The following is a 26,968-nucleotide window of genomic DNA, read 5'->3' on the forward strand; positions in this document are numbered from 1 at the left end:
GCTGCCAGCACCACTACTCCCAGCAAGCAAAAATACCTGCACTCACCATTCCTAGCTTAAGTTTAAGAAGCTTCAACTAAGCCATCTAAACCTGAGCTGGTTCCTGGAAGCATCTGTTCACATCACACCTTTAGACTCTTAAGCACGGGGAGTTAAAGCTGAAATAACTTTTAAATGAGAGATCAGTTATTTCACCATAATCACCATATCCATCACTACTAACTCCCAAGCTGTTTGTAAGTTAAAAGGATTTTTCTTTTTTGTACTTAATGTGGTACAATTTCTGCCATGCAGAATCCAATGACTGGGACTTCATAACTGATTAGTTGAGAAACTAGAGCTGCATTATCAAATCAGGCAATCAGGAAGCCAGGTACTGTACCAGAGAACACTGGACATACATAGCATGTAATTTATTGGCAATGATGAGGAATTCATACTGTACATGATATATTTGCTAAGTGTATAAAGAAAAAATAATAGGTACTGTTTTAATGCAGCTGTTTGCAGCAGGGACATTGAGGATTCCATGGGTGAAAAAATACTAACTCTCCTAAAAACAAGAAAAAATGTATCTGTTGCTGAATATTATTTGCCCACGAAACCCAGAGGAGACCAATATTAATTCCCATATACTTTACTAATATTCTCTAGTTAATCTTCATTTACCTAACCCGTATGGCTCCAGGGTGAATACATCTGTCCCCCAATGTACTGTAAATTGGATCAGAACTCAGTTTGTACTGCAAGATGGTAAAGTAATTTCTTCTTACATACAGATTGAGATTATCATCAGGGTTAGTTTTCCTCAAGTGTATTTGGCCATCTGACATTCTTCAGTACATCACTTTATTCATACAATCACCTTACTCACCCATCACACACACAAATTATTGCTCCTCAGTTCCATCAGGCTTGTGCCCCTGCTTTTACCCTAAATAAAGGGTCACTGGCCTGTTAGCAGATTAACCTTAGTCTGTTTTGCAGTGTCCCACTATTAAAACAGTAAATCACAAAAATACTAACATAGTCTCTTGGCATTATCTTAGGTTATAGAACCATCTGCTAGTTAGCTATGCACCAGTCTTACTATGCTGTTTTTCCCACTAAAATAATAAATCACTCACACTAGTAAGAAAGAAATTCCCTTATGAAGTGATTCACTAAGCAGTTAATAGGGCAAAAACTGGACAAAAATTATGAATGTTAGAAGAAAAAAATTCATGAAACAGGAGTAATGTACTGGTAACTCACTGCAGTGAGTAAATAAATTAAAGCCTGTGATGATGGTAAGGATTATATTACATGAGAGATTATAACGCTATGTGGGGAGCTGCAAACATACAGAATGAGACTACTACTTAGACATGCATAAACTTGTGGTTGTTGGCAGATCATAAAGCCAACTATAAGGGGCACAGTACTCATGTGTAAGGGGGTTGGGACTTACGGTTGTTAGTAAGCTGCCCTCAGTTGTGTTGTACCAATGTGAGTTGTGGCTAGATTTATAGATCCTTTTCTCCTGTTGCAACATCCAAAATCTTTGACTCTCAACAAGGAAGCAGAGCAACTCATCATATCATCACGTGACCCACATAGCTCACCATTATTAATTGCTGCTCCCTATCTTTTACAATGTACAACAATGCTGCAGATTTCATCCAAACTGGCTGTAGCCTGTTATCTTCATTATGTAGGCTGAATTGTATTATCAGGAAGAAACCAATAGTATGAGGCTGTCTCGTGTCATATAGAAAGACAGATCATAGGTAATTCATGAGGGGCATCTGAAACATATTATAATTTAAGGAGCATATGTGGTAGCACACTCAGACAAGCCAAGGACTGAAGTACATAGAGGTGCCTTGAGATCCTTTCAAGGGTGCCATGGGGTGCCACACAATGCTAGCACTGTTAGGTGTCCAAACATGATTCACAAGATACATAAGAATCCATAGCATTAAAAACATTTCAAACAGAGGTCTGAGGAAAGGTACTGTGATACCCAAAATCTTGCCTATGTCTATACCAAGCATATACCCACAAGATTTCACCCTCAAGAATTCTTGCCTCTTGCATATCTCCTAGACCATCACAGCAACATCATCACCTCAGCACTGACTTGGTCTAGTTTTGAGTTCTTTGCAATAAAAGAATTTCTCTATTGTGTTTCTGCAGTCAAAAATGAATGAAAACTAAACAGTTGGCATTTTGCAATGGGTGCCTTGAGTCTAAAGTGGTTGAGAAATAGAGAATGAGATGTCCTTAAAGGTAACCTTTCCAAGTCATGGGTGAGATATGTTAGGAAAAACTGTAAGGAAGTATGAAGGGGTGCTGTTTGTTTTGCCTTTACTCTGCGTATAGACAAATAGAAGACTTCACTTTCCAGGTGTGACAATTCATAGTTTCTGGTGGCTTCTGTTCTAGAACAACAAATACACTTGTGCTTCATCCCAACCTTCAGTTTCATTATAAACAATACAAAGGAAATATAGAAAAATGAAAATTTTCCCAAATTTATTCTGCAGCAGATAGCAGAAGCTGGTAATTTATTAGTCAGAATTTAAATGCATAGCATTTTACAAGCAAAATAGCAAAGGGGCTAAGGCATCTTATTATGGCTCTATAGACAAAACCCTACCATAGACTCATTCTAAAGGATCCCCCAGTTGGCCCAGATGTAAAAGGATACCTGGTTATTCCAGCCGGGGAGACAAAAGGTGGCCAGATCACTCCCCTGTGTGCCAATGGCAACAGATACAGGCCTGCCTTGCCCATGGTAGTCTTATGTGCCATGAGGCTTGGGAGGACCTTGGATATTAAACCATAAATGTTATGTTGCAAATAATTCAGTTTCATAAAGGCTACAAACAGATGTTTTGTTTGTCCTGGAACAAAGCATTTTATCCCAGGATAAAGTGAAATCATTCAGATGCCCAAATCCATTGTCCCGGGAGAAACCTTAGAAGAGATAAGAAGTGCTAACAGCTTATCCTGGACATCACAAAGTACACCTGAACAGATGTCTTGGGATTGCATCATTCAATTAATGGCAGAAAAGCAGCAGTGCATTTAGCTGCTCACTAAACTCACTAAAGGCAATTGGTGTGGTTTGAACACACCAATCCTGGGGCAAACACAGGCACAGCTGATCCAGGGACAAATACAATATCTGTTCCTACTTAATGGGACAATTTCTAAATAGTCTTTAAAAGAGAAACTAAGGAATCCCATTACTGACAGTCTCTCAATTGGAGAATGATCTCTACCATAGCTCATTGGTGGGTCTTGAGATAATTTAAGCATATAATCTTTGAGCCACAGACCCATCTGCAGAAATTCCAGGTCTTTCCACAGAGGAAAGGGCTTTCCTTCACCCTTTTCTCTCCTGTAGGAGCAAGATGTTTTGCATCAAAACAGGCTGTAACTTAGTTAAGGTTATGGCATCATTGGGGTCAGTTAGCAACCAGCTCTGCCCAGCTCTTGATGTCAGCATCTGTTTTCTTGAGGTGTGCCTTCAATGTGTCCTTGAAGTATTTCATTTGGCAACCACAAGATCTCACACCTTTACTAAGCTGGAAGTAAAACACTTGCTTTGGGAGTCAAAAGTCTGATGCACAATGTCTGGTCCAGTGAAGTTGGTTCTTGATCACTGACTCAGTGCTGGTAACATTGGCTTCAGCAATGATGCTGGTGTTTTGCAGCAATCTTGAGGAGGGCTTTAAACTAGGTTTGCTGAGGGATGGAAACCAAAGCCCTGAGGTAAGTGGGGAAGCAGGAGACCTGGAGGAAAAGCAAGCAGGAGTGGACAACAGGGGAGGTGTTCTCATACTTCCTGAGAAATCAGGGCAATCAACTAGTTATCTCAGGTGCCTGTCCCAAATTCACGGAGCCTGGGAAACAAGCAGGAAGAACTGGAAGTCCTTGCACAGTCATGGAACTATGATGTGATTGGAATAACAGAGACTTGGTGGGATAGCTTACATGACTGGAGCACTGTCATGGATGGGTACAAACTGTTCAGAAAGGACAGGCAAGGAAGAAAAGGAGGAGTTGCACTTTATGTAAAAGAGCCATATGATTGCTCAAAGCTCCCACATAAAACTGGAGAAGTCCTGTTGCAAGTCTCTGGGTTAGGGTCAGAGGGGAGAACAACATGGGTGATGTCATGGTGGGGGGCTGCTACAGACCATCAGACCAGGAGGAAGGGGTGGATGACGCTTTCTTCAAACAGCTAGTGGAAGTTTCCTGCTCACAAGCCCTGGCTCTCATGGGGGACTTCAATCACCCTGACATCTGCTGGGAGGGAAATACAGCAGTGCACAGACAATCCAGGAAGTTTTTGGAGAGTGTTAGAGACAACTTCCTGGTACAAGTGCTGGAGTGGCCAATGAGGGGCCGTGCTCTTCTTGACCTGCTGCTCAAACAGGGAAGAACTGGTACAGAACATAGTAGTGGATGGCAACTTGGGCAGGACTGACCATGAGATGATTGAGTTGTGGGTTAGGATACATGGAGGTCAAGGGGAAAGGGACTTGGTAGTTGGGGTCTGCTACAGACAACCACATCAAGAGGAAAAGCTAGACTTGGAATTCTTGAGACGGGTCTCAAAGGCCATACAGTCTAGGTACGTGGTTGTCATGGGGGACCTAAACTACCCTGACATCTGCTGGGAAGAGCAGTCAGCCAAATCCAACCATTCACATAGGTTCTTAACCTGCGTGCAGGACCTTCACCTAACACAGGAGGTATATGGTCCCACTAGGGGGAATGCCTTACTGGACTTGGTGTTGGCTACGAGGGATGAGCTGGTAGGGGAGCTACAGATTCATGGTCACCTTGGAGACAGTGACCGCCAATCAATCTATTCACCTTCCAGCATAGGGTGGGTAAGATAACCAGTAGGGTTGAAATGCTTGACTTTAGGAAGGCTAACTTTAGTGTGCTTAGGAGTATAGTCAATGACACTGCAGGATAGGAGTATTGGCCAGATGGCAGTCCAGGAAGGGTGGTCATTCCTAAAGGAAGCGATCCTTCAGGTGCAGAGGAAAATGACCCCAGTACAAGGGAAAACAGGGAAAGGAGCCAAAAATCTTCCTTGGCTAAACAGGGAAATCTAGGGGAGCCTAGGGGGAAAAAAGAAGGCATACAAGCGGTGGAGGCAAGGAGGAAGCTACCAAGGAGTATACCTAATTGGCCCGCACTTGAAGGGAGGTAGTTAGAAAAGCCAGAGCAACTACAGAGCTGAGGCTGGCAACACAAATTAAAGACAACAAAAGGTCTTTATTTAGGTATGTAGAGAGTAAAAGGAAGGTGCGGGGGAGCACAGGACCCCTACTGAACAAGAAGGAACATTTAGTGACAAACATAAGGGACAAGGTTGAGCTATTCAATGAGATTTTTGCCACTGTGTTCTTGAACAGGGGTCAAGCTAAATCTCCTAATGGGTTCTTAGATGGGCATCAGAGGGACACCAGCCCACCAACTGTCACCACTGGCTTGGTTCAGAATCACTTGGATGGACTGGATGTGTTCAAGTCAGCAGGCCCGGATAAGCTGCATCCAAGACTATTGAAGAAATTGGCCAGTGTCATCACAAATCCACTGGCATGGCTGTTTGAGCACTTGTGGCATTCGGGTCAGGCCCTGGAGGACTGAAAAAGGGCCACTGTGGTCCCTATTTTCAAGAAGGTGATACTTCCCCTCTATGTGGCATTGGTCAGACCACAGTTGGAGTACTGCATCCAGTTTTGGGCATCGTACTTCAAGAAGGATGTTGATAGACTTGAGAGGGTCTCCAGAGGAGGGCCACTCATATTGTTAGGGGCTTACAGGACATGGACCTGTAAGCCCCATGAGGAGAGACTTAGGGACCTGGACCTCTTCAGCCTCTGTAAGACAAGGCTGAGGTGAACTTGTGGCTACCTACATATTCATTAGGGGAACGCAGCAAGGGATAGGAGATGCTCTGTTCACCAGGGTGCCTCTTGGGGTAACAGGGAACAATGGTCACAAACTGACAGAGAGCAGATTTAGGCTTGATATAAGGAAAAACTTCTTCACAGTAAAGGTGGCCAAAATTTGGAATGGGCTTTCAAGGGAGGTGGTGCTCTCTCCTTCCTTGGAGGACTTTAAGAAAAGGCTAGATAGGCATCTAGCTGGAGTCATCTGACCCCAGCACTTTTTCCTGCCTAGGCAGGGGGTTGGACTCAATGATTTGTTGAGGTCCCTTCCAACCCTAGCATCTATGAATCTATGAGTTCAGGATCCTGAGGAGACATATTAGCTCCTCAAATAAGACATCCTTGCTAGACCCCAGTTCAGATGGCAAATGAATCTGTCTTGTATCCACTACAAAAAACAGTCACAGTCATTTGATTATGGAGAAACCTCAGGACCTTGATGTACTTTTTAGGATATCCAAATCTGGACAGTATTTTACACAAAGATTTTGAAATTGCTAGTGAGGTCAATGAAGGGAAGGAGGGTGATACCTCAATAGTTTCCCCACACTTATCTCCTTCCTTGAAGATAGTGATGATGTTGGTATTCCTCAAGTCCCCAGGGATCTCTTTGTTGTTCCAAATTTGGAGAAAAAATCCATGGAATCTCAGAACCAGTTTGTCACCATAAACCTTGTACATTCAGTAGGTATGCCATTTGATTTGGTAGCTTTGTTGTTCTTGGTTTCTTGGGTGGCACACCACACTTCTTCTAGGATAGGAGGGTTGGAAAGGGATCCCTTTTTGGGGCACTGAGGGATGGATTTGATGGTGGTATCATTCATAGTCATCTCATGGTCCAGGAGTGCCTCAAAGTGCTCTTTCCATCTAACTTGGATTCATTGTCTCTGAGGAACAAGTCATCCTGTGATTGCAGGAAAGTAGGACCATGGGGAGCTGGATGATAGCTTGTTTCTGTTGCCTGGAAAAAACTATGTATGTCATGTCTATGTCATGTTAAGCATACAGCTGAATCTCTTTGGCTTTATCTTACCACTAATTTTTGATTTCCTGGATCCTCCTTTGAGCTTTGGCTTTGAGGAGCTGATACATTTCCTTTGTCTGCTAAGATGAGGTGTCATCTTGCCAAGCAGAGTGAGCCCTTCTCTTCCAGTCAAAGAGGGCTTGAATCCCAGTGTTGCTTTCATCAAACCAGTCTTGGTGTCGATGGGTGGTATAGCCAATGGATTCAACACAGGCCATAAGGATGGTTTAAACCCCTTCCAGAGTTCTTCAATGTTGCCTTCATTTGTGGACAGGGCAGAAAACTTTCCACGAAGACACTGGTGGAGATTCTTACAGACTTTCAGGTCTCAAAGGGATTTGGTGTTGAAAGTCCTTTGCATTGCTTTTGGCTGTTTTCAGTGTTTCAAAATAAGCCGGATGTTTATAATGGATCTGGCAAGATAGTGATCTGTCCAGTAGTCATCAGTTCCTTGCATGGTTCACGTAATATAGACATCCATTCAATCACAGGCTCTAACAATAACATAGTTGAGGACATGTCAAAGCTTAGAGCATGGATGTCTCCAAGTGAGCTTGTATTTATCACTCTTCCTGAAGATGGTGTTTGTGATGACAAGACTGTGCTCCATGCATTTGCTCAGGAGAAGGATGCCATTGGAGTTAACTTTCCCTGCTCCTTCCTTCCCAGTGGTGCCACTTCAGAGTTCCGGGTCACATCCAGCTCTGGTGTAGAAGTCACCAAGGAGAATAATCTTGTCCTCCTTGTAAGTATTAGAATGTGGTCAAGGTTGAGTAGAATGTTCTTTGGCATTATCATCAGTACCAAACACTGGGGTACACGCACTGATGATGGTGGTGGTTGTTGCTGAGCTTAAGGCAGAAGGTCATAAGATATTCATTAATGCCCACAGAAAGCTCCTTAAGTTGACAATTGAGCTGATACTTCATGGTGAAGCCAGCGCTGTAATGCATCTGTTGTGGGCCAGTTTCCCTTTCCCTCTTCCTTCAGCTGGCCCTCATCTAGTCATCCTGTCATATTCAAAGCTGCAATATCAATGTTGTATCACATTAGTTTCCTGGATATAATGGTAATTCTTGTTTCTGGTCGTTCATTATCTTGGTTATCCATCAAGGTGTGAACGTTTCAATGACAGAGTGATCCCACTGGATGCAGTTAATCAGCCAGGAGCAGATAAGACAGTTTAGGTTTAGGGCACCTTTTCTAGCCATGTGGGGTAAACAAAGGAGATCCTGAATAGGACTGCTCAGGCATGGTAACTAACTACTCAGCTGCTAAATTTGCACCCCTGTCTCAGCCCAGGTGCAAGATGAACATCAGGCTACCACCACCTGCATGCAGATTCATGGTTGGATTCACTAGTCTTGTCTCACTGGTCCATTGCTGCAGGGCTTTTAGAGGATTGTGTTGTTTTCTGTGGTAGAAGCCTGAGTGTGACTATGTTTAATGTGAGGAAAAAGTGGTACATGGAAACAGCAACCACATGATCTCAACTAGGTGGAGATCTCGGCCCAGTGGCAAGGGAGAACCCTAGACAACAGGAGACCTCCATTGTGCTGCAGCCTTTTTCCATCTTTACAGCTATTGAGATTCTGACATCTTCCTCTGCCTAATATGCTGTTGGGGACTTGGGGTTGAAACATGGTTTGTCTGGAATTTCCCCTAAGCCATGGATTTTCAATCTTTTTGCATCATTGTACCTCCCTGGCGGCTGGACACAGAGCAGTGTACCCCCAGGGGCAGGGAGCAGCCAGACACCAAGTGGTGGCAGTTGAGCTGGTGGCACCTGCACAGCATTGCAGGATGCTGTGTGATGGCGCTTCATCCCCGCCCACCCACACATACCCCCTAGGCCATCTCAAGTACCCTCAGGGGTATGCATACCCCTAGTTGACAACACCTGCCTTAGGCCAATTCACCATGGGTGGCCCTGACAGCAGTATGAGACTCTGGGAAACAGAGCTCAGAGACTCACTGGGACACACAAGCCTTTACACCACTTCAAGCTCTCAGTCTACAAGAGAGGTAAGGAATTCCACAACTAATATGAATGATCAAAATATGAAAGATGTGCAAGTGGTAAGTGGTAAGAAGTTAAGGAGGAGGATGTTGCAGTGGCCCATCTGTTATTAGATATTCTTTTTATTATCTCTTGGAAAGATTATTATTGTGTTGCTTATAAATGTTTTTAAAATAATTCTGGCTTTTGGGGTTAACCATTTTTTTTTAATTAAACCAAGAGAAAATATATTACTGTTGCTGCTTCTGCTGACACTGCCTGGATTGGAGATTGTTAGTGCTACTGTTATTAAAGACTTTCCTACACTGTTTTGCATCTGTATTTTATGTACACTAATGCATATATATTCTCCCACCTCCTCTGTTAGCTTAGGAAGAATTATCATTGTTGTTTTACAAATAGTGAAATGAAGCACAAAAAGATTGTTATTTCTGGAATGTGATCCATAAGTCTGAAACAGAGAATCTACATCCTCTTCTTCTTAGTCCAATGCCTTAACTAAAGTTTCCCAATCTTTTAAGGCCATAAGCCCACTTCTGAACTTCTGATCCAACTTCTGGGATGAGTCAAACTGTAGTAATTGAATTTCGGTGGGATCCTCTCATAAGTACCAGTACTCACAGGGTGCATCAACATGAGACATTTATTGTACAGTTGACTAATTTACTGTATAGTAAACATATTAGCATTTACACGTGTTAGGCTGGAGTAAACTAATTTACCCTACAGCAGTTATAAAACTACACAGCAGTGCACATGTAGACACCAGAGGGAATGGCTGGGGATTGAGGGAATTTCAGTGCAGGGGCTGCCAGCTGGCTGGTACACTGAAATGGTGGGGACCAACACCGGGCTGGCAGGCTAACACCTGGAGTCCCCTGCCAGCTGGGGCTGCTCCAGCCTAGCTTTACATGCTGTGCATGAATAAACTCTGGAGCATATTGGTCCAGAGCTAATTGCTCCCAGGCACATGTCCAAACAGCGTGCCTGGGAGCAATAAACTCTGGATTTTATTCATGCACAATAATAACATGTGTAGATGCACTCGCAGTCTGGAAACCACTAGGCTTAACTGTGAGCTCCTCCTTAGATTCACCTTCTCTCTTGACTTTCTCAAATATCAACAAATGAACAATCTGTATGAGACTGAACCTGAGATTTACCAGGGTAAAAATCTTTGCAAGGATACTGGACTTAGCCCTGCCTCCCACCCCACAATTAAAGAAAGAAACCAAATCAATAATCCAACCTAACAAAGTTTTGTGGGTTTTAAGGGTTTGGGTTTTTTTGCAACATGTGGCCAATTCCATGGAAAATAAGTATTGGCAACAATTTAACCCCTGAAAAATATTTAAGTTTTCAATCTTTAACAAAAATAATTACAAATATAAGTTTGAAGTGCAAAGAATAAAAGCAATTCTTTGATGTGTAAGAAGGGGAATATCAAGTAGAAACTGGGTACTGCTATAAACTCTGTGTAAAGCATCACAGAGATCACTGCTAAACTACTATAACCTATTCTGCTGACCACAGTTTGAAAAGATTGAGAAATTGTAAAATATTCAGAAGAGAGCTATAAGAAGTATTTCAAGTCTGGAAAATCTGACTTATGACCTAGGATTAAAGAAGCACTATCTACTTACTTTAACAAAGTGCAAGTTAAGAGGTGACTTGATCACAGTCTGTAAGTACCTACATGCATTTATGCTATTGCTAAACTAAAGCTCAGAAGTAGGTTCAGAGACTGGAAGCTGAAGGCTATTACAGACTAGAAATAAGCCATGGTTTTTAACAGCAAATGTAATTCACTTTTGGAACAACTTGCCTAAGGATTCTTCAGCACTCAAAAGCTTTAGATTATGGTTAAATGTCTTAAAAATAAACCTGTAACATCCTGACAGAGAAAACACTTAGTGAAATGCTATATAGTCTGCACTATTCAGGACTCGATCATAAGGATTTATTTTGGCCCCCAAATCTGTGAATGTTCTGATACTTAACAAGCAAATATATTTATAATTAATTTTACCTTTAAAACAGGCTCCCCTAGTAAATTTATTACACCCAGTGACCATCCCAAAAGACCTATACAGTGGTGTAATGCAAGCTTTCCACAGAACTTAAAACACTGCAGGCATGTCACATGTTGCCTATGTTTAAAAGAAATAGGATTAATGATAATTAACGGCCTTTTTTTTTCCTTCAAAAGAAAATTACCAAGAACTTGGAGTTTTTATTTGGGAACATAAAACATAGACAGGGACTTTATTACCCTTAGACTTAACTGAAAAAAATAGGGAATATTCAAGACAACCGAGAAACAGCAAACTCAAAACTAATAAAAAAGGAAGTATTTTTACCTACTGCACAATTAGAATGTATTGCCACAAGACATCATTTAAATAAAGTTCAGAAAGACATTGAAGTAAACAGGTTTTTTTTTACATGGGCAGCCAGATCAGGCAGCTATATTAGCAAATATTAAAAAATAAACAGGAATTTTGGAAGGGATATAGTCTCCTGTTGCAGGGTTTAAGCCACTCTCTAATTACTGGGAATTGGGGCTACATTTTTCTTGGCATGGCAACTGCCTACTGCAGAACTCTACTATTGGCCACTGCTTGCAATAATGCAATAGACTAAGATAGCCAGTACTTTCTCTGTATGGCAATTCCTATGTTTCCAAGTTATTGCCAATGAAGGGAAAGCATTTAGATCAGAAATAGTACCAGTTGATGGAAACATTTTTTGTTATTTTCTATAGCATGTCTATATTCCATGGTGCTTTTCCTTACCAGGCATAGGAAGATTCTAGCCATTGTTAGACCTATAGACTTGAATGAAATGGCAACAATAGAAATAAATAAAACTACAGTAGAAAAGAAATTCAGAAAAATATAATTTTTATCAACACTGCTGATAATCTTCTAGTTCAATATTTATTGAAAGGTATTGCCTCCACCTCTCCACTAGGTTAATTAAAGTACTTGAGCATTATTTACAGTTGCCAACTCAGGAAGAATGGCTATAATGGTGTATTTTATAAAAATGATCTTTCAAATATGAACTGCTCAGATAAAAAAGCTGATAATGACCGAACAACTACAGCTACAGTGGTTACAATTATGTTCAATTTGTTTGATCTGGCATACTAAGCAGAACAATGATACAAACCAGTTCTGTATGATGAAAAATGAAATTTTGAATGGTAAATAGTAACTATAAATACAAAATGAGACACTGCTTTTCTTCAGCATACCACTGAAGCTCTGTATCACAGGATACAAAATCTACCCCAAAGATTGATTTTAGATTTGTTTACAAACCTTTTCAAGACAGTTGCCAATAACTAACATAATGGAAAGATATGTATCTTGTACATATATCTTATTATACTGCAATGCATTAAAATTGCACTACCAGTCATCATAAACTATGATTATGGCAATCAATGTTTGATATACTTATGCAACAATAATACAGCTACTTTAATCAATTTGCCTACTGGGTAAGAAAATGGTAATGTATTACTGTACTTTCCCCCCAGATTACTGGCTTACATTACGTATTGAAAGATATAGGGGAGGAAAGGAACTTGCAGTAAAGCTGAAGGCGGAGCCCACAGATCTAGACTGTAGTCTTCGATTAGCTAACTTTTTTCATGACTCTAGTTAACAAATCTGAGATAAGAATGCTTACCTACCTGCAACAGATACTGAAAGGATGGGTTTTTCTAAATTTAATTAGGTCACCTAGACTCTAGACTAACCAGTTTTTTTTAATGACACACATTGGGAAATGATAAATAATTTGTTATGGTATATCTGAAAACACTAGCTTTATGTTGCTTTGTTGTTTTGTTTTGATTTATTTTTTGAAGTTTCTAGACAAAATTTAGTGGTTTCAGTAATTTTTTTCCTCCTCATTTTGTAATATAAGTGACACACTTTCATCTTAGTGGTGATTAATTTCTGCTTAATACATGGGCACTTTTCTGTTTGGGAATGAAAAAATATGTTAAGTGATATCAATTCTGAGAATGATTCATCGTCCAGTTCAAAGCACTTGGGCTAAGTTTCCATTCCTACTCAAACTCCAAGGTTGAGCCATACTCTTTCCACCTTGATCTTCACAAGTACTCAAGTTAGAAGATAAGCATTACTTCTGAGTAGCATCATTTTATTGAACTGCAACAATTATATGTATGGGTTCATGAGGTTGGTGATGAATTTCACAAATTAACTAATATGGTGAAATGTAAAGTATCAAAGAACATATGTTCCTTTATGGATCCCTCTCTCTTAGAGACATAACAAACACAGAAAAAATTAGTAAGGAGAGAGAGAAAGAAGGAACCTTATACAATTTCAGACAATTAGTATTGCGAGTCTATTAGCTCCAACTCTTTGGAGCAGCCTTGTAATGATCACTGGGTTCAATAAACACATAGATTACATGAATAAGAAAAAATATACAATAAACTTTATGTCTGAAAGAGGAGACAAACTTCTGTAGATTCTTTGTGTGGCTCTACCCAACTAGCAACTTCACATGGGGACCATCTCCTAATTCTCAATTTCTCCAGATTAGACAGTGTCTCCAAACGATAACCTTTATCACTACAAGCCTCACCACAAGGATTCTGCTGCTGTGGATTGAGGATCAACGGTTAGATTCTCAATTAGGAGACCAGTCAGACAGTACTGAAAGGGTGGATCCTGAGTGCAAAGTTGCAGAGAATTCATCTGCATGTGGTAGACTCTGCAACAGAGTAAAACTGGAGAAGCTAATTTTCCTAAGTCCTCAAACAGAAAAAAGGACAGGATGTGCCTGATATCTTGTCAATTCTGATGATGCTGTGGGTCAGGGCTGTCCAACTTCTGAGTGGCTTGAGACCATAGGGCTGCACACACTGCTAGGCCACATGCCATGTAAGCTACATGGCACACCACCACACTATGCCATGTGAGCCTCTCCCAACACACTGTACTCATGCACCCCATGTTCCCCAGAGACCCACAGGCCTCAGGCTCTCTCAGTCCCCAGGGCTGCACAGCCCCACCCCGGTCCCAGGGGCAGGGGGAAGAAGTGGAAGCTGAAGAAGGGAGAGACAAAGGGACACAGCAGCAGGAGAATGATGAAGGAAACAGTGCCTGGACCACTTGAGAGGCAGTCAAGCCACTATTTTTAGGCGGTTTCCACAAAAAGCAGCATTCCTCATGTTTTTCAGTGGAATCGTTAGGAAAAAGAGGAACAACAAAAAAACATTCTTACTGAAAATAAAATGCTGGCTCCCTAGTGGAAGCCAGCGGTTCTTATAGCCATTGGCACACAGAAAGGGAACAAAGATGACGGCCGCCCCTCCTCTCTCTGCTGCTGATTGGCCAAGAAGGCTGCCCATTGTGTGCCTCTGCCTGTCTCCACCAGAGTGGTGAGGGGCAGAATCACATAAATAGCAGCCCTTGCAGTCAATCAGCAGCATGGGGGAGCCTCACCACAAAAACCCATGAAAATGGTGGCACATGCTACAATAGACGGCAGATTGCCCCCTGCCTCCTCAATTTTGGTAGATCAAAGATCACTATCTACCAAAGCAGAGCTGTCCAACTGCTGGACCATGGGCTGCATTTGGCCCATAGGAGTCCAGCAGGTGGCCTGTAGTGCACAAGTGTCATGGGTAGCCTAACATATGGACAAAGAGGCCTGGCAGCCCTTTGTGCCAGCGTCTCCCAGTGCCTTATGGTGGAGAATAACTCGCATGATGGGAGGTGGGGTCCACATGCAGTCAATGCAGCCTGAGCAGTGGTGGGGATCCTGGGTGTGGATGCCACCACAGCATGTAGCCTAATTGGTGTGTGGCCCACGGGCTGCATGCAGGCACCACACGTGGCCCCCAGCCATGTCAAAGTGTCAAAGTTGAGCAGCCCTGAAGTAAGTTAACTTCAGGTATTTTCTGCACCTTTGTTTGAAGGACGTTGGGAATGATCTTGGAAGAATCCCAACCCTTGTACCATTTTGCTAATGTATTATATTTGCACAGACAAGTGCCACCATTATTAAAAAATAACAAGGGATTCAGAATCCTTTACTTTTTAAAAACTCAAATGAGACAATTTAAAATGTTTCCCTTTTTACCAAATGTTAACTATTTATTATTGTGGAGGATAATTTTGCACCCACAATATCTTGTAATGGATTGGACAGCTGTGAAACCTACAGTGTGCTAATATGAGTAATATTGATCATTGCAATTTCTGATTAATGTTATTGTGTCATTAATTCAATGGCTACCATGTCTGTCAAGCAAATCGTTTTCACATAAAGTAGATAATCACCTCAACTTGATTCAAATTAGAATAAAATACAGCTAAATTGTTGAATTCTTTAATTACTGGAACTCAATCAAATGCAACAGAGCACATTTTATTTTTATGAATGAGTCATTGCTCTTTGGTTCATTTAGGAGAAGGCAGTTAAGGATTTTGCTTTCAATTTCCTATTTACTTTTCAGAGATGAAATTAATCCTTACATTTAAAAATTTTTGTACCTTACGTTAACTTAAGATTATTTCTTCTTTACCACTTGTTGGAGCTGTGTAGCATTTCAGATTTCAGGAAATGTTTTTCAGGTGATGCATATTTTTCCCAATAAAGTAAACAAGACATTGTCCCCCAAACGCACTATGTATTAGAGAGGCATTCAGATCATCAGATAAACTAAAAATAACCTTTTTCCTTCAAGTCTTCCTTGCTTTCTCCCTGCATTATGCTGACATTGCTGCTGCCAAAGACAACACTGAACCATGAAGCTGACAGAGAAGAGTATGTGTAAGTTGCTGTGTAATTACTATAATTTAAAGGAATGTAAATGATTTAGTTAGATCTACATTTATTTTGCAAAAATGTAACGGCGCCAGTTCTTGCATATTATTTCCCTATCCTCATACATACACAGAAGTGCCATGGAATGAAAAGGTTTTTTTAGTGTGTTATTAGAATGCTTTTGTATAAAATATTGAGGGCCAGATCCACATGGTCTTAATAGGGCTTAAGTGGGATTTAACTCCAGCCTATGGAGCAATTCAAATTGGTCTAGTGCCAGTACATAAAAACCTGTTATGCACCGAAGTCCACCATGCACCTCCCTTTGTCCCCAGGTGGCCACACTTAAGTGCATGTGTCTGCACAGAAGCAACGCAGAACATGCACTTCAGTGGCTTGCTTCTGCCAAAGCTCTAGAGTGAATCTAACTGGCCCTGGGAGGTAGCTAAGTTCTGCTCAAGTCCCTGGAGAAGCCCACAGCTGCAGAGCAGACCTAACCACAGCTAACCCTCTCTGTGACCTGGCAGTCCATCCTCACAGGCAGTTCAGCAATATATCATGGGCACAGAAAGAGCAGGAAGACCACCAACAGATGGTAAATGAATATTAGGTGTACCAGCACCAGCAGTGAGCCAGAGACAGACAGAAAGGGTCATCTGAAAGGGATTTCAAGGTAGTCATAAGGTAGACAGATTAGCCGAGAAGGGACAGGGAACAAGTTAGAACTTTAAGGTATGCAGGAACAGAATTAGGGAGAGCTGGAATAGTGAGACATGAAAGGGAAGGGTACCTCATACAGAGAGCCTTAGGAGGCTGGGAGGAACATCTAATGGAACATATGGGAATAGGGAGGGACAGCATGAGTTGAGTGAGTTGGTGGAAAAGGCGGAAAGTATGTATGCACCCTACCACCTACACCTGCCCTAGGAGATGAATCTTATGCATATATTGAATGCTTCCATTCCTAATAGCTGCACTGTAGCTTCAAGTCTAGAAGTGATTCCTGGAGAAAGCGCTCATCTTGGCCAGCCTCTTGTGATCTCTGGATTTCAGTCCTGGTTGCTACTCCAGATGTGCCATATCTCTGAGCCTGTGTAAGTCAGCACTCCCCTGACCATCCTGGCCTTGGCCTCCTTTCAAGCAAGTGGCTGAACAGACTATTCAAAATCAGCCAGACTGCAGCCTCTAGGACACTTGAATAGTTCTTGGAAGCCATCATTGCTATCCCAGCACAGGCACCCACACAGACATATGTGGTAATTATTAGGGTGCAGTTCCTGGCCATTCTGAGCCTCATGTATGGTTTCTGTATGCTTGTCACCGGTCCTGAAAGGATGTTCATCCATACATTGGCCAGTAGTTTTATGTATGTGCTGAACATGATACCTCTCTGCAACACCTACATGGAAATCATGGACATGGTCATTACCATACTTATTGCATACCATATGCAACCTTTCCCCAAAAATGAACCTCTTAAAATGGGGAAGCTGATTTTCTTCCCAGAATAGAAACACCTTACTTTCACAGCCTTGCACACCACTTTTAGCTCTTACCAGAATCACAGATCTGCCCATGGAGACCAGTTTTCTGCAACAGCTAGTTTCAGCTCTTGGCTAAGCAGGAAGGGGAAGGTGAGCCAGCTGAATAGATTTTAGCCCTGCTCTATGCAGACATAATTCTGGAAAGAATCTTTTTTTCATTTTGCCTTCCCAAAAACAAGGTGCTCATCTTATCTGGAGGTATCTGGCATACAAGAAACCAGCAGTGTGGTCTCTACAGCTGCCTTCATCATGGAGATTCCCTCAGGACTGGCTACTTTTCCTGCAACGCTTGCCTTTCCCTCCGGCCCAGGGTTTGCCCAGATACAAGTGGCAAGTCTGCTGCACAGCAGACAACTTTTGGAGGCCAGGACATACTATCCTAGGGACACAAACCCTGCCCTGATACCATGGATATGGATGATCCTACACCATCTCAGGATGAGGTGGATGTTTCCAGCCATTTGGCAGTGGTGGGCCTCTTAAGGCTGGAGGACTCACGGTTCAAGGATGGCTTTTCTCAGTTTGGCAAGGCATGCTTCTCAGAGGCAGAAGGGGATTCCCAGATATCTCATCTCTAGCACCCATCAGGCACTAGCTGTTATGGGAGAGAATAAGAGAATGTCATGCTGTAGAACAGATGTAAAGGTAATCGGTTATTTGTTTTTTCCAGCAGGTCAGCTACAGGACGGCCTATCTTAGGGATTCCTGAAGAAGCCTGTGATCAAGGCTATGCAAATCCAGCAACATGTTTGACTTACTTTCTTGGAAAGCAGAGGAAAGGAGAGGGGAAGATGTGTGTAATGTTATGGTGCCCCAAGATCATTCCTTCATGCTTAAGGAGGCTGCATTTTGTGCGCTCACAACTGGCCTCTACCCCTTGTGTGTCACATCAATGTTTCACTCACTCATTACAGTATGGCTGCCTAACGTGGTCCCTTGGCCCAATTCCTGTAGATATGCAAGGAACAGTCCCCTGAAAATCTAGTCTGAAGTGCCCTCTCTGATGCTATACTAGCCTCTTCAAGAAAACCTTAAGCAGGGAATTCATCCTTTCAGAAGGTAGAGCAAGTTCTTGTGCTTTCATTGAGGTATCTCCTATGGGTGTCTTGGAACTACTTCTGAATACAAGCACTGTTCTGTGAGGTCCATTAGTATGTGGATGTCTGTCCTATTTGAGATTTAAGACTCAGTGCTTCTCTCACCTGCTAGTAGTTCAATGGGATAGCCCATTCTACTTGCAGAGCAGTTTGGTATATCAATGTGAATAATGCTGAATTAATTCTTCATTAATAGTATGAGGAACCTAGCTGCCTAACATGGTCAGTTTAAATCAACTTCTTTCCCAGGCATGCAAGAGTTAGTCAAGCTACCCAAATCAAGGCTCCTATGGAAATAATTTTGTAACTAACCCAGAAGGTCTGCATCTTAGTACCAAATGAATATTATTAAACATAACATTATGAGCATAAATGTATCTAAAGTGGCCACTAATTGCAGTCTGAATTAAGGTATGAAGGAATAAGTAGTCATGGAAACTAAACTGGAGAGCTTTCCTACATTACAAGAGAGGCAGATTAATTGGGCGGTGTGGAAAAAAAATTCTCCTGCAAATTTTTTCCTGTATCTGTGGAGGCCTCCAATGTGGCCAATTTAACCTAATCAACCTTTTACAAACACCAGGTGCTCTTATTTTTGTTTAAACTGTGATTCTGCCCATTAATTTGTGAATGAAAGCCTAATGTGATGTGACATGCTGCAGACAGAAGTAGATGATTAATGTCCCGATTTCCAAAATGTTTCTACTGAAATCTGGCTCAAGTGTTCTTATTAAAAACACTTCCAAAAAGAAAATACTGCAAAATTAAAAATGTTATTTCCTATCCAATAAAATGTATAGGGAAACAGGTTGATTATAATCCAGTCCTTTATTATACATTTTCTTAATAATATATTTGTATCTGGGGCATGCACAATAAACATTGCCACAATTATATTCACTACAGAATTACAATGAAAAGTCATCTGAAACCCAGACTTGTTGGCTTTTTTGAACTGTGTTTAATCTTGTTGAAACCTTATTTAAGATGAAAACTGGTTTTCCTTGATTTGTTAGACTTTCCACAATATTCCACATCCAAAAGTCACCACATAAAATTGGCACAAATGGCAATCTTTGCTCAAAAATTACGTTACACAAAGAAGGATGTCACTGGTGAATAAAATAGCAAATCTGTGCTGATTCATGTCTGATAGGGAATAAGAAAATTCCTTTTCTAGCAATACAACAGGGTTGATTTTAAGAAACAAAGAGTAAATATCATAATCAAAAATCAAATCCTTATATTTCTAAAGTTCACTTGGTGTTGCTAAGGGAATGGAAGTGATGGCTTCTTCCTCTATGGAGGATCATCATGCTTCAATTTATAGGAATCATATATGATCCAGGAATGTTGAGTCATAAAAATTAAGGAAATCCAGAAGTAAAGCTAAAATTCTATCCTTAAAATGCTGCACTAGGAATCGAGTCCTGTACAGAACTTCAGATGAAACATGGCTATAAAATTCTCAACTGCAGTGGGTGAAATCAAGGGCAGAGTTCCACCTTATATCTGAATTTCACTGTTAAAAGTTCAGTCAGATTCACAAAACCAAGTTTGAAATTATATTCCTGTTGTGTATATTTTAGATTTTTGTTTAAGGAAAGCATTTGTTTGTTACTAACCCCCTAGATATATATTTAATCAATACTCATTTATAATTCCTTTCTGTCTAGACTAATGGCTCTGGAACTTGGGAAAAGAGTATATGTACACACATATACTTGGAACAGAATACTGTACAACTGAGACAATGGAGTTTTTAATGTAATAGGTACACTCCTAATGCTATCAGTGTGTAGCGTGGTGTTCATTAGTTTTAGTAAAAACCTATATTAATATAACACAAAGTTGCTGATTTTCGAATGTTAACACGACAAAAGAATACTACCTGTGAAAGGTTCTAGAGTAACATCTTGAAGAAAAAGCCCCCTATTCATGCACAGAGCAGTTACAAGATAGGCAGGATCAATTTCCTATACTTGAATGTCAGCATCCCCCAATGCTAACTCTAAAGGCATGACCTCTAAAGGCAAGAGGGTACTTCATCTTCCATAGGCAAGTTCAGTCCTTGGGCATTCTGGAGAGTGCTAGTAATGCCAAGTAGTAAAAATTGTTAGCATCATTTTTGTATGGGTTCTTCTTTACAGGAAGGGGAACTTGGCATACCTGGCCATTCATAGGTGTGGTGCTGTTGTATCCTTACTTCTCAGAGTTGGTGACTGTTTATACAGAAAAAGGAAAGCATAAAAGAACAAGCCTTTGCAACTTTGAGGTGCAAGTATACCATCATATGTCCCTTCTCCAGTTTTAGGATCAGGATGGTACAGACGGTCATTACCAACCTAGACTTAATCTGGATTTACAATTCCTTGGTGAAAGCGTCATCTTTCCACAGAGAATCCCTTGAGCTATCTACTTTACATTTCTTTAACCCATGTGCTAAGAAAAACAAAAAGCAAAACCCCAAATATAATACCACATCAACTTGATTTGCACTACTAATGCTTCCATTTTCCTCTTTAGTTATGGACCTGTTGAAATACAGGAAGGCAGCTTTTAATCTTTAGATTCCACATCTGTCAATCAAGTTTCAAAAAAAGGAAAAGAAATTAAACTCAGAACTGTGTTACTTCAACAAAAAAAATTACTAAAAAATTACTAAAACACATCTCATAAACATTTGGGAACCATGCCACTTCTGCATTAGATCTTATTCTAAACAAAACAGAAAGAGACAAGAAAGGAAGAGGAACACAGGAAAGGGAAAATTGAGTTTGATTTCTTCAGTACAGCAATTTGACTCATATGTGCATGCATAAGTTAAAATGGACATCTAGTTCCCTCTTAAAATGTATAAACTGGGCATATGGTCAACATGTCCAGAATAAAGCAATAATGAATGTTGACTATAAGTGCATTAAATTAAAAAGCTGCTGACAAATAGGTAGCTACATATACCTAAAGTATACACATATTGCCACTTCTTATCATCGAGTAAGTTATTCTTTTTAACAAAACTTTAATATTAAACTGATTGCAGAGATAAATGGTCTCCCTCTCATGAAATGCTGTTTCAGGGAAGAATTTTATGGAAATATATTCAGAGTAGGCAAAGATGACTAATCACTAGAAAAACTTTGATCAGCAGACTGACAAACTGTACCATCCTGTAAGAATACTTTGCATTTTAAACAGGCATTAGTTCAGATTTTATAGTGTATTGCAACTCAAGGCTGCTGTAAAACCATATATCTTTCTATGTTAAAGAATCAAAAAACAAGTGCAACAATTGATGCATCACTTTTTCATTTTTGTTTAATTTAGTAATAGAAGAATGAAATGGTTTCAAAGCAAGCTCTACATTATTTCAAAACGCAATCATATATTTAACATAATTTTGAAGAAAAAAAAACTCTTCACCTCATTAAACATTACACACAAATCAATTTTAAAACTGTACGTTATTTTTTTTTTTTCAGGAAACAACCTAAAGAACTGTACCACAAGGAATTAGGAATACTTTCTGTATTCTGACACACCATAAATTATAATTCATTTGTTGATTGTAGGGTTTCAGGGCACAAAACTTCATGCAATAATATCTGGAAGAAAATGAAAAATAAAAAGGAAAGAAATGGATATATCCAGTGCTAAATGAAAACACTGAATTCTTTAAATAAAACAAATGCCATTTTTATCAGTCAAAAACATTTATTGTCTTTCAACTAAATGGGCCTCAATTACTTTGTCTCTTGGAGACGATTCTCTTGAGAGCTTCCCTGTTTCCTAATAAAACCCAGTATATTTAATTCCTTATTGGTTTCTACAAAGATGGCTCAAGGCAGGTGTGTCCTTGTGGCTTCTGAATCAGAAAGTGCATCTTCTTGAATAGAAGGCTCATAATCGCCTGCATTATCAACCGATTCAACATCTTGCTCGTCATTACTCTCAGCACTGTAATCAACTTCTTCAAGGAAGCGAGGCTCATCTTCATCCAGAACATATGTAGTTGGGCTGTATAGAAACACCATACAAAGAGTTGTATTAATTATTTTAAAGGGTTTATTATGTTCAGCTATACTCAGTTGGACCATTGTACCTTCCCTACCTGAAACTAAAATAATTTACGATGATACTTATAACATGAGAGAAGCAGGATAGCTGGAACATAACGAGAGTTACTTTAACCAAATGAAGACTTAAGATAGCATTTTTATGGCTGCCCAGATGAGTGTGGGCTCATAAAAGGACATGCTATACATCTCTGATTTAGTCAGTATATAAGGTGCAAATCTACCCTGCCCTCTGCCTGACTTCAGACTAATACAGCTAACTACTACTCTCTACTAAATTAATGCCATGTACATAAATATATAACATAAACATTTGTGTATATAAATTGCATATCAAACATACACAATATAAAGATTCACTGAATTGCTTTGTAAGAAAAGCATTTATGTAAAATATATTCTACAAAAGCATTTAAAATGGCCTGTCTCTATAATAGTTAGGAAATGCTGTCTATCCCCTTCTGAATTTACAATCTTAAACAATCCTCACAACGGAGCGTTCAAACAGGAAATGCTTTTTAAAAATCACATAAAAAATATTAGTGCGACCCAAAATCTTAACAAGCATTTTAACTGGCTTGTAAATGAGTACAGAAGTGCTCAAAATAGGGAATTAAGCTTTTTGCTTCATGTGAAATTATCACGGTTATCTGCAGATTTGACAAGACCTCTCATAATTTTGTTTTCTTTCCACAGATTCATATTCAAATCTCAGGCTAAATCCTGCAGCTCTGAGGCACCATACCCTGAAGGACCTGGGTAAGTCACTGTGGAATGTGCTAAGTGGTTTCTTCCACAACATGCTAAAATAATTTCTTCACATATTCAGAAGTTATTACCTATTATTAGGGCAACTCAGGAAAGCTCAAAATATGCCTATTTAGTTTCCTGGGATGAGAAGGGAATGAAAAGAAAAGGAAAAAAAAAAAAAAAAAAGAAAACAAGGGAATTTTCTATGCCTAGTTCAATTATTCTCCGTTGGGAACCAGGATAAAGCTATTTGCTTGAAAGCCCTAAGTGCTTCTAAATATTTCATAAGTAGCTTTGAATTCAGATGAGGTCTCAAGAAGGGTCTGCAATTTATCCATTTTAATTCATAATCAAATTATACAGATTCTGTATTAGCTTTGCCAAACGTTTCTACAATGGATGAGAAGGGACAAAGGAATTTATACAATAACAGAAACAACTAAAATTCATAAAACAGAAACAGATATGATGCCCTGATTTATTGTGTTAGGACTGAATATTTGAATAGATCTGAATTTTAACAGTTATTTAAAGTGTGGTATACTATCTTGCCACAGTTTGGCAGATAAAAGGTCCATTATTGTTTCCATCTAAAGCTTTTTAAGCTCTATTAAATGGACTGTTTTCACCTTCAGTGGACTGAAATTTGATGCAAATATTTTTAAAGCAGTTTTTCTCTATAACTTTAACCTCAGTCAAATTTCATAGTGTGGTGTTTTGTGTGATCAACAGATAAGATTCCCCTTTTGGAAGCAGGACAAAAAAATCTGAAACTTTTCTAAAAAAAATCTGAGCCTTCTAGCTGAGAAAAGAATCCATGAGAAAACTGCACTGCACATAGAAGATCTAACGGGCATACAAAGAATTAAATTGGCATTTTAAAAAAAGAATTGGTGATTATGTCCCATTTTCTTCTACAGTTACTCCTTATCAGAGATCAAAAGCCTGCTGATGCTTATTAAATATATCAAAAAGAAATGTAGCACAAAGCTAAATATTTCTAATGATGATTATTTAAATTTTAGAAGCACACACCAGAACCAAGGGTACATGTTGAACTTTGGTGTCTCTTCCCCAACTACTTCAAATTTCAAAAACTCAAGCAATATGAAAGCTTGGGGAGAAGGATTTAATCAGTACTTTGACAAAAATCTTAAAGAAAAAGAAAACCAGTGGTTCTACCATTTTCCGTATGTGGAACACAGGACACTTTATAAAGTTAAATCTTACAAACACTCACTTAAAGGACAAGGTATGTGCACTTTATCAGGAGGGAAACTGAGGTATGCTCAGGTTAAAAAAATTGCACAACATTGTACAGATTACCTATAGCACAGCAAGTAATGAGAGATGCAGAGAGTGGCTCCCTACCCTGTGATTTCACCCTGGAAATGTACTTCCTCCCTTAAACAGTTACTGCAAACCAACATTTCATTTAAAGGAAAAAAGTTGAAATTTTCATTCATTTCTTTGTAAAATGACACCCCAACAATGAACCACTCTAAAACACATCACATCCCCATAAACGCATAGCTTATTCTGGGACTTCTGCTTCTAATCAGTTAACAGATATTGATTTGCTAGGTTTCATAGGCAGGGAGTTCACACTGAAATTGCAGGATATTTATGTAACTCAATTCACAGGAAATAGAGCCATTAAATCTGAATGTGGCCCTAAGAGTTCTGAACACAGAGAGCTTAGTTTTAAAGCTAAGTGTGAATGGCAGATATTTTACCAGTCATTGACAATGTATATAAAAGATGTATTATAGTAGACTTATAAAATTCATCTTCTGAGAACAGCATAACTTAAAAGAATAGAGAAGATCACGGCATCTTCTGCAAGAGGTACTTGTAATTGCTTGGGTTTTACACAAACACTTCCAGAACATGTACACACTCAAATGGAAACATATAGAATGAGACATTATTTCTAGCAAGCCCCTTTGCTTCCGAGAGGTTGAATTCCATTTGCCACATCAACATGTCCCAGTCTTCATTCTGGACTCTGTGCTGCAATGTACCCAAAATATATAAAACTATTACTATTTTAACTCAGTCTTGGGTCATTCAACAATATGTGCTACAAGCAAGTTAATGTTCTCGTGTTGCATAAGCAAAAGCAGCAAGATGCACATTTAAAGTGTGCTAAGTAGTAGTCTAACCCAGTGAGCAAGTGGGACACCAGTCCCAACCACTGATTTATAGGTGGACCACTGCTGCTGCAGCCTGACCACCACAGCTTTCCAGGACAGAAAAGCTGCTGGTTTCATTCTGGTGCCAAGCTTTTAACTGAATATATTTTAAAACTCTGGTTAGAATAGTGCTGTAAGAGACCTGCTAGACTTTTCCAACTACGAATGTTGGGTCAGAAATATAAAAGTAGTTTCTCATCTTTGGTGGAATTTCTGTCATTTCATACAACACTACTGCAAGTATAATAATTATCTCTCTATTCAAGAGCAGCTCACTTCCAGAAGTGAAAATGTATAGGTCAAAATTAGCAAAGCTATACTTGTCTCTATAATGCTCACCTCTGAAATCTCTTTCATTTGGATAATTTTTACTTTTTACCACTCTTCATGACACCTACTGCGCTACTGCCCATATTCTAATATTTAATTTCAGTAGAAACTGAATATGCTTATTTATTTCACTCTTTAGCTACTTTAATTTTTTCTGCACTTATTACAATGGTATCTGACAACCTCCCACATTTAGCAGCCATTCTGGTGCCAGTTGCCTTTTTCATGGGAATAACTTTTTGACTTAGTTAATTTATCATTTCTGAATATTTATTTTTTTACTGTCTTAGCCTGCTAAATTTTAGTCCTTTAAATCTATATTTTACAATCTACCTGACAACACTTAGCTATTATTCCACTGTTGTAGCTTGGGTTGGATTTCCACCTCTTCCAAACCCTTAAAATTTAAATATTTTATCTTTTTATTCCCCCTCCTTTATTGCATATCTTGTGACTTATTGTATTTTTAGCTGGTTTTCCACCAATTCTATGGATTATAATTTCCTAATTCTTCTCGTGGGCTGCTTCTCATAACTTACTTAATCATTCCTAAAACTCTTGTTTAAAAACCAGCTTTTATTTATATAGTCAAGACTGATGGTTTGTCACACTATCACACAGGCTGTAACAGATTTCACTGTGTGTGTGATTTCTTTAGAGTCATGGCTGTCACACAGATCTCTGCAAACCATCTTAAATTTTTATATATTTTACTTAAATTATTTTTTACCTTCATGGAAACAAAGAATCTTTGAAGTATGAACTGAATATAACTGATTTTTGTAAAACGTCATGTTTACTATGAATTTCACTTGAATGGGTTCATTAGAGACAGATCAGACCAACTTGGTGGCCTTCTATGACCAAGTCACAAAATCCTTAGATGCAGGGGTACTAGTGGACATAGTCTTTCTGGACTTTAGGAAGGCCTTCGACACTGTCCCTTCACCCCATTCTCAGTAAAAACCAAGGGGACTATGGTGTTGACACCTACACAGTCAAATGGGTCACTAACTGGCTGAGGGGCCACACCCAGAGAGTGGTGATGGACGGGTAATTTTCAACCTGGAGGGATGTGGGCAGTGGGGTCCCCCAGGGCTCAGTCCTTGGACCCACATTGCTCAACATCTTCATCAGTGACTTGGAC

The 26,968-nt window shown here is 39.8% G+C and overlaps 1 protein-coding gene across 5 annotated transcripts in view; it reads right to left on the reverse strand.

Annotated features, from left to right (window-relative positions):
• Positions 1–19,279: 19,279 nt before the first annotated feature.
• Positions 19,280–26,968, reverse strand: part of AGTPBP1 (ATP/GTP binding protein 1) — a 122,477-nt gene continuing 114,788 nt past the window's right edge. For 4 of the 5 annotated variants that reach the window (XM_019554759.1, XM_019554760.1, XM_019554761.1 and 1 more), the window contains exon 27: positions 19,280–22,487. In XM_019554759.1, the coding sequence (XP_019410304.1) occupies positions 22,310–22,487 (178 nt within the window). In that variant the 3' untranslated portion in view covers positions 19,280–22,309. The remainder of the gene's footprint in view (positions 22,488–26,968) is intronic. The other variant, XM_019554762.1, reaches the window with a different exon arrangement.

This window comes from Crocodylus porosus, unplaced genomic scaffold (genome assembly GCF_001723895.1).
Source record: "Crocodylus porosus isolate Cpor-Errol unplaced genomic scaffold, CroPor_comp1, whole genome shotgun sequence".
In the NCBI taxonomy this organism is placed as follows: domain Eukaryota; kingdom Metazoa; phylum Chordata; order Crocodylia; family Crocodylidae; genus Crocodylus; species Crocodylus porosus.